A 12300-nucleotide genomic window follows, 5' to 3' on the forward strand; every position below is an offset into this window, starting at 1 on the left:
TATGGTTTCCACGTCCTTCCTGTAGTGAGGCGATCAGAATTGAGCACAGTTCTTCAGGTGGGGTCTGACTAGGGTCCTATATAGCTGCAATATTGACTCTCGGCTCTTAAACTCAATCCCATGATTGATGAAGGCCAATACACCGTACGCCTTCTTAACTACAGAGTCAACCTGCGTAGCACCTTTGAGGGTCCTATGTACTCGGACCCCAATATCCTTCTGATCCTCCACACTGCCAAGAGATTTTCTATTAATACTACATTCTAGCATCATATTTGACCTACCAAAATGAAACACCTCACACTTATCTGAGTTGAACTCCATCTGCCACTTCTCAGCCCAGTTTTGCATCCTATCAAAGTCCCATTGTAACATCAGACACCCCTCCACACTATTCACAACACACCCAACCTTTGTGTCATCAGCAGATTTGCCAACACATCCCTCCACTTCTTCATCCAGGTCATTTATAAATCACAAAGAGTCGAGGTCCCGGAACATATCCCCAAGACACAGCACTCGTCACCGGCCCCCATGTAGAATATGACGCGCCTACAACCATTCTTTGCCTCCTGTGGACAAGCCAGTTCTGCTTCTGGATCCATTGTCATAACAGGAGCGCTAGGATTGGACCCAAATGCAAGACACAGACACTGAAGTAGGAGGTGGACTGGTCTAGTTAGGGACGAGTCTGGACACAGACTAGGAGATGGGACAGGATCACAGACTTAGGCTAGGACTTTGGCTAGGAAAGTGGGACAAGGACAAGGAACAAGGAACTGGGAGCCTGGGCTTGGACCCCTAGACAGCGACTGGGCAAGGACCCAGTACCTGGGTTTTGACTCGGGTTCCGACCCCAGAACTCGGCGAAGACTGGACGAGGCTACAGGACTGGACATGGCTTGGATTCTTCGAGGCTTGGCTACAGATCTAGACGAGGCTCGGGATCTTCCATGTTTGGGTATGGACTCCGAGACAGAGACGGGGCAAGGGCACAGAACCTGGGTCTTGACTCGGTTTCAGATTCCGAAACTAGCTGAAGCAATGACGTTTTGGGGGACAGGAACCTTGGAGCCTTGGACGAAGACTGGACGCTCGAAGCCTTGTACCCGAGAGACAGGAACATGGAAGACAGCCGGGACTCCTCCTTGGGTACAGGACGTAGGGCCGGGACTCATACACAGAATGCTCAACACGACGAGACGGTTCCCAACACAAGGTAGGGGCAAATGGCCGGACCTACCTAGCGAAGGCGTGGACACAAAGAGACTATTCCAAACAACGAAAGACCGTTCCTTATCTGGACACAGCAAAGCACCGGTCTTGCTCTGGCAATAGAACTTGACAGCAATAGGTGAAAGGTAGCAGGCGAGGCTCCAGGCGAAAGGTAGCAGGCGAGGCTTATGCCAAGGGCTACAGAAGGAAGGGAAGGAAAGTGAAGAGTCCAGTCTCGGTAACGGTAAAGACGGCCTGGCTTACCCAACGGAGGTAAGGACAGGAAAGGACAGATACCACTGCAGGGTAACTGCAAAGACGGCCTGACTTACCCCACGGAGGTGAGGACGGGATACTGACGAGGCGAACCAGCATCTACACTCGATCCAAGGGCCACTAATATTTCCAGCCACAAGACGAATATCGGGTGCCTATTATTAAGCCCAAGTGAAACAAAGGACAGCCGGACGACCCGGTGTCCGGAGTCCACGGACCGGATGGTGAACCGGAACTCGATCCTCACGGACCGGACCATGACATCCACAAAGCAATGTCCCCTTGGATCCCATGCCTCCTTACTGTCTCAATAACCATTTCTTTCTTTCTTTTCAAATCTTTTTATTGATTTTGAGAAAAAAAACATAAGTAAAATATAAGTACAAAGACATTTGAGAGTACACAATAGATTCATTAATAATCAATTATGTATTAATCAATGTAAAAAGTCTCCCAAACTTATAATATTAATATGAAGGATTTAAAAAGAAAAACAAAAAAAGACCCCCAAAAAGAAGAAGAAAAAAAACCAATATATATATAAAAAAAACAACTAACATGGGCAATTGTATAATGTTAAATACATACAGTAGTGCCAATGACTCCGAACCTCCATTTATACAATTCAGGATGGTAACAATAAGGTTCAGGATCAGACCATTTAATTCGCATGAAAATGTTGAATAAATGGTCTCCAAGTTTCCTCAAATTTAACTGAGGAGTTAAAGACCACACTTCTAATTTTTTCTAAACTCAAACAGGAAATGGTTTGAGAGAGCCACTGAAATACAGTTGGAGGATTAATTTCTTTCCAGTTCAATAAAATAGATCTTCTAGCCATTAGTGTAACAAATGCAATCATTCGCTGAGATGAAGCAGATAGACACATATTATCTATCATAGGTAGACCAAAGATTGCAGTAAAAGAATGCGGTTGAAGATTAATATTTAAAACTCTTGAAATGATATTAAAAATATCCTTCCAATAGCTTTGTAAACAAGGACAAGACCAAAACATATGGGTCAATGTAGCAATATCAGAATGGCATCTATCACAGGTTGGATTAACATAAGAATAAAATCGAGCAAGTTTATTTTTAGACATGTGGGCTCTGTGTACAACCTTGAATTGTATTAGAGCATGTTTAGCACAAATAGAGGATGAGTTATATTGGAAGTCTGATGTGTACAGGGTGAACAGGACCGGAGAGAGTACGGTTCCCTGCGGCGCTCCTGTGCTGCTGACCACCGTGTCAGACCTACAGTCTCGGTGATAAAATTAGGAGAAAATGCTAAGACAGAATGACACAGATTAGAGAGGGAAAACGAATGTCAACATAAAGCAGAAGCCGAGCGAGAGAGGTTACAACAGGAAGTCCTGGAATATCAGCAAAGAGCTGACGCCGAGCGAGAGAGGTCAGGAGGAGAACAGAAAAGGCTCCAAAAGGAGAGGAAAGCTTCAGAGAAAGGGTTACTGAGTTATAGAGTCAGAGAGGTACGGGCTTGATGCATATCAACGAGTTTCAGTTTCAGTGAGAGAAATTACTTCAAGAAAAAAAAACTAATCTAGAGGTCAGTGATGCGCCACCAGCTGACGTGATCGTTCTGTTTACTCTATGTTGAAGTGACGGGTCACTTTGAAGGAGGAGGTCCTGCCAGTGATCTCACTCACGTTTGGGAAGTGCAATAAAATTAATTGTTAATCTTCACGCTCGATGGTGAAAGCTTGCTTTCGTTCATGAAATCCCTGAATCTATAGAATGTTGTTTGCGCGAAGTCGCGGTAACCTGTCCAGTTCAGGAAACTGTCAATATGACCAATTGCGGATGAAGGGAATTCCCTGGCTGACGTCATTAAGATTAATGTGAAGGTTTTTCTTCCAACATTACATGGACATACAAACGCTGGTGGAAAGTGCTGGTACTGCAGGGGGACGATATGTACATTCTAAACACAGAGCAGAAGTTCGAAACGTAGAGAGAGGACACAAAAGTAATACTTCCCCTCAATATTCGTCAGGAAAGCCGTCTTTACAGTTGCAGTGTTCACTGAAGGGAAGGGGAAATTCTGCTGCTGTTCTCCATAAATAATGTGGATATTCTCATGTCCGTAAAGAAGAACAAAACCCCAGGGCTCAGGGAGATCTTATCCCATGGTGTTGTGTGGTAGGCTGGGTGGAAATTCCTAAAGACATGGAGAAACACAGCACAGAAACAGGCCACTCGGCCCGTGTAGTCATGCTGAACCATTCTGCCGAGTCCCATCGATTTGACTCATGACCATAGCCCTGCACTCCACTCCCGTTCGAGTACTTATCCAAACTTCTCTTCAGTGTTGTAATCGATCCTGCGCTCGTCACTTCCACAGACAGCCTGTTCCACTCTCACCAAACTCACGTTCCCCTTAATCATTTCACCTTGCACTCTTAACCTATGACCATCAGTCCCACCCAACCTCAGTGGCAAACAACCCGCTTGCACTCACCCTATTTAATCCCTCAAAATGTTGTACACCTGCATCAAATCTCCCATCATTCTCCTACGATCTAGGGAGTAAAGTGATAACATATTCAAGCTGTCATAACTCTGGTCTCAAGACCCGGAAACATTCTTGTAAAATTTCTATGAACTCATTCAATCTTATTGATGGCTTTTCTTCAGACAGCTGACCACAACTGCGCACAATACTCCTAATTCTGCCTCACAAACTTCTTGTTCAACTCCAACATAGCATCTCATCTCCGATACCCAATACCTTGTCTTATGAAGGTCAATGTACCAAAAGTTCTCTTTACGACACTGTCGAACTGTGATGCCGCTTTCGAGAGATTATGGATCTCTACTCCCGGATCCGCCTATTCCACCGCACTCATCGGTGTCCCAGCATTCAACGTGTGAGTCCTCCCAAAGCGCAACAGCTCGCAGGTACCTGAACGAAATTATATCTACTGCCTTTCAGCCCATTTTTCCGACTGGTCCAAAGGCTCTGAATGGCTTTACAAGATTTGGGGAAGTCTGGAAAGTTTGGAACACACGCCAATGACAGTAGGTCTGTGCTGAGTCTGAAGGAACAAGCCGTTCCAGAGCTTTAAATCTATAGATCCCTATAGGTAAAACACCAAAGAATGTGCGCTGTGTTTCGCCCGCGTTTCCTGACCGGGGTGAGAACAGAACGGCTTCCTGGACACAACAGATTCCCGGATATTGCTCTACATTGTTCCACTCAATACATTGGAGTTTCATGGAACTAAACGCCAGACACAGTTCCACTGTATCTCGGTACATGTGAGAGGAATAATCCTGAACCAACACGAAACCGATAAACTGGATAGGTTTGTGACCGTTGTGGCGATACACCCTGAGGCTGAGAGGATCGCGATTATCGGCAGACGATAACCAGTTTGCAATATATCCCACGCAAGGAGGCGTCAGCAGCCAGGCACCATAGATGGTCATGAACTGCAGCGAGAACAGTGAATATCGGATCGCTTTGTTCCTCACCGGGAGCGCTGTTACAGATCTGAAACCAATTGCGTGAGCGCCCGGCGGAGGCAAAGTGATCAGAAGGATCTGGCTGAACATTTGGATAGAACGGGCATAAAAGTTTCGCCAGTCTGGGAGAATGCCTGACCCGGAAATGACGTGCCACCTTTTCGTACTCTGTGAACTTGCGAACCTGTGATATCCAAGTCGCCGCTCACTTCTCACTGTGGTCCGGACAAGGCAACTCTACGTGAGCGGCCCGATCTGTCCACGGACTGTGACTGTCCCGTGGTGGGAAGACTGAATCAGATATAATCGCGTGGTGGAGGGAATTTGAATCGGTTTAATATTGTCATGCTCTGAGATGCTGTGAAAATCCAGTCTTGTGCACAGATCAAATCATTATCTGGAGCCGTGAACAAGAACAAACAGAACAAGGTCAAACAGTAACAATGCTGAATAAAGCGAAACAATTACAGGTACACTGAACAACAGGGAGACAAAAAAGGAGGAAAATCACAGCAGAATGAACTGGGAGGTGAAGAGTGCGTATTCTCGTACTCGGGATCATTTCAATAATATTTTACCAGCGGGGTAGAAGACCTGCCCGAGGATGTAGTTATGTGTTTGCTGGTCTCTGTAGCTTTACCCGTGCTTTCCCGATCTTTTCCAGAAGACAGTTCCTTGGTCAGCTCTTCTCCCATCACTCTCGTACTCCGGCCTCACGTCCGATTTTATAGTCGATTTTAATCGTCTGCGGGGCACAGGAAGGGGTCAGTTAGCCAGGAAGGGGCTTTGGTGGAATTGAGGTCCTTCTGTCGTTCCCTCCCGATTCACTATTTTCAATCGGGGGACAGTTAGCCAGGAAGGGGCTTTGGTGGAGTTGAGATCCTGGGCACCCAGACGCCGCCAGTTCGACCTCCCTCAGCCTGGAGCTGAGACGCTACTGTGTCAGTGTGAGGAGCTCCGACCCACTGTTGCAGTGCACAGGGTGCGGGGGGCAGCAGAAACCTCAAATAAAACTCGAGTCCGGCACCAGGACAGGAAGTTACAGCGGTTTATTGATTTTATCATGACAAATGTAAATCAAACAACGTGTGAGTTGCTGACGTGCGGGAATAAATAAGCTGCTCCCGACTCACTCACAGTCACACACAATTAACTGACCGGCGACAAGGAGTGACCGGTTGAATAATCAGTCCCGTTTCTCACCGTCACTCTGCATCAGGGAACCGATGATTATAAAATCACACTTCAGGGCCGTGTCCGGGATCGCTGCAGATCCAGGGTCACTGCCGAGGTATTTGTCTATTTAACATCATTATATTGGCCAGGCTGCCGAATGCACCGTCCTCAGCAACGGGAGCAAAAGGATTCTCTCCCGGGATAATCCCACCCCGGGACACCAGTGTCCCGGACTGATCCCCGCACCCCAGGCTCCTCCATTCTGTGTAATTCCCCGGGGACTCACGTGGGGGAGTCTCAAACCCGCACATCCGACGGAAACAGCGCCGCTGGACAGAAGCCGGAAACACGTCACCGCGGGACCGCTTCCGATGTCAAAGAGCACGAGACTGGAGCCAGTTCCCGTTGGAACGGTTGGGACTTAAACCTGGCGCGCGGCCATTAAAGGTAATGGCTGGAGTTAAAGGGCAGGGCGAGAAGTAAAGGGGAAGGCGGGGATTCGGCCAAATGTCCCCATACGGCGGGCGGGGATGTTCACACATTCAGATGTCCACACGGTCACCATAAGTCTGGGTCTGACTCCATGCAGAGATCTCAGTTCCTTTCCCCCGGTCCGACTGAACTGATTCCCCCACAGCCTGAAACAGATGGGAGAATAAAGATGAAATAAACGGATTACACAACAGTGTCAGTAACAGGGGACCGGAGTTAATGTTTCAACAACACTCACAGATAAATATCACCAGAAAACCCGCGGATCCGCTGATATTTATCACATCGAACATTAACACAAACACTCACTGGATCCACTCCAGACTAGGGTGGTTCAGTATGAGGCGGCGGAGAGCGGGGACAGATCGGTCTGTCAACGAGTTTAATCCAAGGTTCAGCTCTGTCAGTAATCTGTTTGTACTGAGAGCGGAGACGAGTTCCTCGGCGCCAGAATCTGTGAGACCGACATCCCTCAGCCTGGAGATGAGAGAGAGTGAGGGTGAAGGACACAGAGAGACAGGAGACGGAACAAATCCCCAGTGTTTATCAGAAACACAATTACTGATCACATTAATATTCGGTGTCAGACACCCAGTGACTGTAACACAATCTCCCACAGTCTGGTACTTACACCAGTTTCTGTATTTTACACTCCGGGTTCCTCAGAGCCGCAGACACCAGTTTCATTCCTGAATCTCCAAGTTCATTCTCCCCAAGTCTAAACGAAAACAGACAAATTCATGAACAAAGTGAATCAAAACGTGGGTCTGAGGGAATTTCTCTCACTCGGATATTTCAGGAAACATTAAACCCTTCACTAATTCTCTGATCGGAGTTCCCATCACTGTCACTGTCACTCACTGCCCAGCTCTGCAGTATTCACTGAATGTCAGTAAGTTAGTCTGTCGGTGTGACACCTGTAAACTCCACATATTCTGTCTCATTCCCCGATGGAGAGAAAAGTGTTCCTGACCTCAGATGGTCGGAAGTGGCAGGGATGAAGGGTAGGAGGAAGTCCCACAGTGAGGAATATTTGTGTGTAGTAAAGTGTCGATGGGAGACAGTGGAAGAGACCCCACCTTAGGGGAATGGATAGGAAGAGAAAACCTGCAGAAAGAAGGGGGATGGGGAAGAGAGATCCCACAGGAGGAAGGGGGATGGGGAGGAAAATTCCCACAGGATGAAGAGGAATGGGGATGAGAAGTCCCCCAGCAGCATACAGATGGGAAAAGATAATCCAATAAAATGAGATGATCCAGAAATAGATTGCAAGGAAGAGCCGGGTCTGAACTGAAACCCACAATTGGAAGAGCAATTGCGCCCATGGGGTCTGGGTATTTGGTAGTGAGCACAGTCACAGAGGTGGACTGATGGTGATAGTCACACACGGGGAAGGGCAGGGGAGGAAAATCTCACAATGGTATTTCTTTCCTTTTCACTGGGGCAGTCTGCTGTCGGTCTCTTGTCCCTTACCGGGAAGGGGGTGTGAATCTCTGACCCACCTGCTGCAGTCAGTGTCGGTCTAGGTGTCAGTAACAGTGAGAAGAAACATCGTCAATGGGCGTGTCACAGGCTGTGAGAAAAACGGCCATTCCTGTGAATTAATACCATTAAACCAATGGCCGTTGTTCACTGATCTGATGAAGGTTCCAACATCCCTTCACAAGGAATCATAGAACCCACCCGTCCTTGGGGATGTTCTGACCGATGCCCTGGGCATTTGTCACATTTCTTCACAGTCACAGTTTTATGACAGTTTAACCCAAATTCCTTTACATTGAAACAACCCAATGGAACAGTTTCACAGTTCACAGTGAGAGATAAATCAAGTTACCTCAACTCCTGGCACTTGTGCAGCCCGGGTCCCAGCCGCTGGATTCCTTCACATTGGATGTGGCATTTCCCCAGGTCGAGGTTTTTTATTGTATCACAGAGTCCGATGACATGAGACAGGACCTTGCAGTCAATCGGGGTCAGTGTCATTCCACTGAATGGAAGTGTTTCCACAGATCCCAGTGCGGCCTGAGCCAGTCCACGATTCTGAGACTCAAACAGGTAGTGCAATGTGTTCAGGAGGCTCCTTTTATCAGCTTCACTCCCCGTGTTTCTACTCCGGCGTTTAACCTCCTCCTTCACCCAGTCAATCACCCGGCAGGTCGTTCGATGAGGAAATGGACCCAGAAACTCCTCCAGGCCCCGAGCTGTCATTGGAGAGGAGAGACCAGCTACAAAACGGAGAAATACCTCAAACCGCCCATCTGTCGAGTTGTGGGCTTCAGTGAGGGATTTCAGGATATCCCCGGGATGTGGATTCAGGAATTGTGCGACTGCAGCTACAAACTCTTGGATGGTGAGGTGTGGGAATGTGTACACCACGCTCCGGGCAGAATCCTCTCTCTCCAAAAGCTCCATCAGGAACCCGGACAGGAACTGGGAAGGCTGCAGATTGAACTTGATCAAATCTCCATCTATAAACACAATCTTCTTCTCGGACACTCCTCTGAAGGCCATCTGACCAACCCTGAGTAACACATCACGGGGGTTCTCAATCTCACGGCCGTGGTTTTTCAGGATGTTGTAAATATAGTAGGAGTACAGTTGTGTGATGGTGTTGGGAACTCGCTGCGGGTCCCTGACTCTTTGTGTGAAGAAGGGGCCCAGTGCTAGAGCGAGGATCCAGCAGTAGGAGGGGTTGTAGCTCATGGTGTACAGGATCTCGTTCTCCTTCACATGTTTAAAAACAGCTTCCGCCACCGTCTGATCTTCAAAATACCTGATGAAATATTCCTTCCGTTCCTCACCAACAAATCCCAGGATTTCAACCCAGACACTGATCTCAGCCTTTTCCAATAAATGTAACGCAGTGGGGCGGGTGGTCACCAGCACTGAACACCCTGGGAGCAGCTTACCCTGGATTAAACTGTACACAATGTCAGACACCTTGCATTTGAATTCGGGATCTGTGTACTGTGATTCTGTGTCTCTCCGACCATCAACAAAATTGATTTTGTCCGTGAATTCATCCAATCCATCAAATATGAACAGCAATCCCTCTGTGTGTTTCCAAATCTCTCCCAGGATATTCCCAAAGTAGGGATACTGATGCAGAATCAGTTCTTTCAGGTTTATTCTGCAATTAATCGAGTTTAAATCCCGGAATTTGAAACTGAAGACAAACTGGAATTGTTGGTATAGCTTCCCCATGGCCCAGTCGTAAACAATCTTTTGTACCATTGTTGTTTTCCCGATCCCCGAGACTCCAGACACTGCTGCGGACATCCCGGATTTCTTTCCAAAGACAGATCTTTTCAATTTCTGAACAAAACTCCTCTTGAATAACTGATCAGTACGGATTTTTTCCAGGTCTGCACGGAGATGTTTCTCTCTCCACTCCTCGTGGTCTCTGCCTCTTGCCAGCAGCTCATGTTCCACCAGTCTCCGATCTCGATCAGTAGAAATGACCGTGAGCTCAGCGTATCGATCAACCAGCTGGAAAACCTTCACCTTCTCCCTCATCAGGATCGTGTTCACTCTCAGTGTTTCAGTTTGTGCCCGCAGAGTCTCCTTGTGTTTCCTTCGAACATCTTAGGACGGAGAGAAATAGGTTGTCAATGCCTGATCTGATGAACATGGAGCACACAACATATTTTCTTTAATAAAAAAAAAATACTCGTTAAAGACACTGTTTGGGTGAAATCGGGTGATCAGAGATAAGTGTCTGAAAGTGAGCAATGACCCAGAAACAGTTCTGATCTAACTCAGATCCGCTGTTAAAGGCTCCACTCTCCCCTCTGTTGGTAGTTTGCAGATTCCCCGGTGTTCCAGCGAGCACCAAGTGCACACGTGATTCTGGAGGGGAGAGTGTTGTGTGGAGCGGGTGGTTTCACTGCTTTCACTGCTCAGCTTCTGCTGAACTGTGCAACCCTGCAGAGGGTAACAGTGGGGGGGTGAGGGGGCATTTACTTGCTCTACTGACTTTTACTTCTCTCACAATGAACCCCATGTTCTTGACACTCCTTTAGGATGAAGCTGTCAGTACTGAGCTACAGAAAAGGAACATAATTTCAGTTTCCGTTTCCAGGCTGAGCCAGTCACGATGTAACACACCCCGCACTGGTCTACAGTCTCTTATTCTCCGAGGAGCCGGTACATGAACTCAGGCAATTCCCCGATGATGCGCGGAAGAGCAGGAAGCTGAAGAGGATGGCAGCGGTAATAGGGAACTCTAAAGTCAGGAGGGCAGGTAGGCGATTCTGTGGACACCGACGGTACTTTGCCTCTCAGGTGCCATTGTCCGAGATGTTTCTGGATGCGTCCACAATATCCTGAGAAGGGATTTTGAGCAGCCAGAAGTCATGACAAACTTTAGTACCAATGACATAGGAAGAGAAAAGGGAGGAGTTCTGGAAAACAGAACACAGGGGGTTATGAAAAAAGCTGAGAAGCAGGACCTCAATGGTAGTGACCTCAGGATTGCTGCCTCTGCCACCCGACAGTGGCAATAGGAATAGAATGAGGTGGCAGAGAAATGCGTGGCTTAAGATTTGGAGCAGGGGGCAGGGATTCAGATCTGGATAATTGAGACCACTTCTGTGGCAGGTAGGGCCTGAACAAAACGGACGGGTTGCACGTGAATCCGATGAGGACCAATATTCTTACGGGCAGATTTACTGGAGCTGTTGGGAGTGTTTTAACCTAAAATAGCAGGGGGATTGGAACTAGGACGATAGAGGTGTGGAGGAACCAGCAGTTTTACAAGTAGATGATGGGTCTAACATGAATGTAAGGAAGGACATGCCAATGACTGGGTTCAAATACAGACAGAGCAAAGTATTAAATTGTACCACATAGATAAACTTCAAAAGGCCGCAAATGCAGGACTGAACGCATTGTATTTAATTGCGTGAAGCATTCGGATTAAGGTAGACAAACTCTTGGCGCAATTACAGATTGGTCGGTATGATGTTGTGGACATCACTGAGTCGTGGCTGAAAGAAGACCATAGTTGGGAGCTTAACGTTGAAGGATAAACGTCTTATCGAAGGGACAGGCAGGAAGGCATAGGCGGTGGTGATGTGGCTGTGCTGGTCCGAGGTGAGATCACATCTTTAGAAAGAGTTGACATAGGGTCAGAGAATGTTGAATCTTTGTGGGAGGAGAAAGGAAACCGCAAGTGTTAAAAAAAAGCGTTATCGTTAGCCTGCAAATAGTAGCGAAGGTGTGGGGTTGAGATTGCAAAGGGAGCTGGGAAAGGCGTGTAATAAAGGTAATGATACAATTGTAATGGGGACTTCAATATTCATGCTGAAAAAGAAAATCAAACAAACCAGGAGTTGGATCGGAAGAGAGGGAATTTACCTGTGAGTGAGCATTTTAGAACTGCTTCTGCTTGCGACTACTTAGGGAAAGGCTATCTTTGATTGAGTGTTGTGTAATAACCCTGACCCTATGATGGAGCTTAATGTAAAATAACCCTTAAGTGGTAGTGATCATAATATGAGTGAATTCGTACTGCAGTTTGAGAGTGTTATGTATCCCTCGGGTTCATATTTTTTGTGGACAATCACTTTAAAATGTCGGGAGAATGAGACTGGCGTTTGGACACTGTTTGCCCTGTTACAGAGAGAGAGAGGGACGAAGCCTGCCTTGA

General features: G+C 47.2%; 1 protein-coding gene across 3 annotated transcripts in view; it reads right to left on the reverse strand.

Annotated features, from left to right (window-relative positions):
* Positions 1-1949: 1949 nt before the first annotated feature.
* Positions 1950-12300, reverse strand: part of LOC140720961 (NACHT, LRR and PYD domains-containing protein 3-like) — a 36325-nt gene continuing 25974 nt past the window's right edge. For all 3 annotated transcript variants that reach the window (XM_073035830.1, XM_073035831.1, XM_073035832.1), the window contains 4 exons: positions 8485-10234; positions 7282-7368; positions 6960-7127; positions 1950-6796 (listed from right to left, as the gene is read on the reverse strand). In XM_073035830.1, coding sequence (XP_072891931.1) covers positions 6619-6796; positions 6960-7127; positions 7282-7368; positions 8485-10234 — 2183 coding nt within the window. In that variant the 3' untranslated portion in view covers positions 1950-6618. The remainder of the gene's footprint in view (positions 6797-6959; positions 7128-7281; positions 7369-8484; positions 10235-12300) is intronic.

This window comes from Hemitrygon akajei, unplaced genomic scaffold, assembly GCF_048418815.1.
Source record: "Hemitrygon akajei unplaced genomic scaffold, sHemAka1.3 Scf000048, whole genome shotgun sequence".
Lineage (NCBI taxonomy): Eukaryota > Metazoa > Chordata > Chondrichthyes > Myliobatiformes > Dasyatidae > Hemitrygon > Hemitrygon akajei.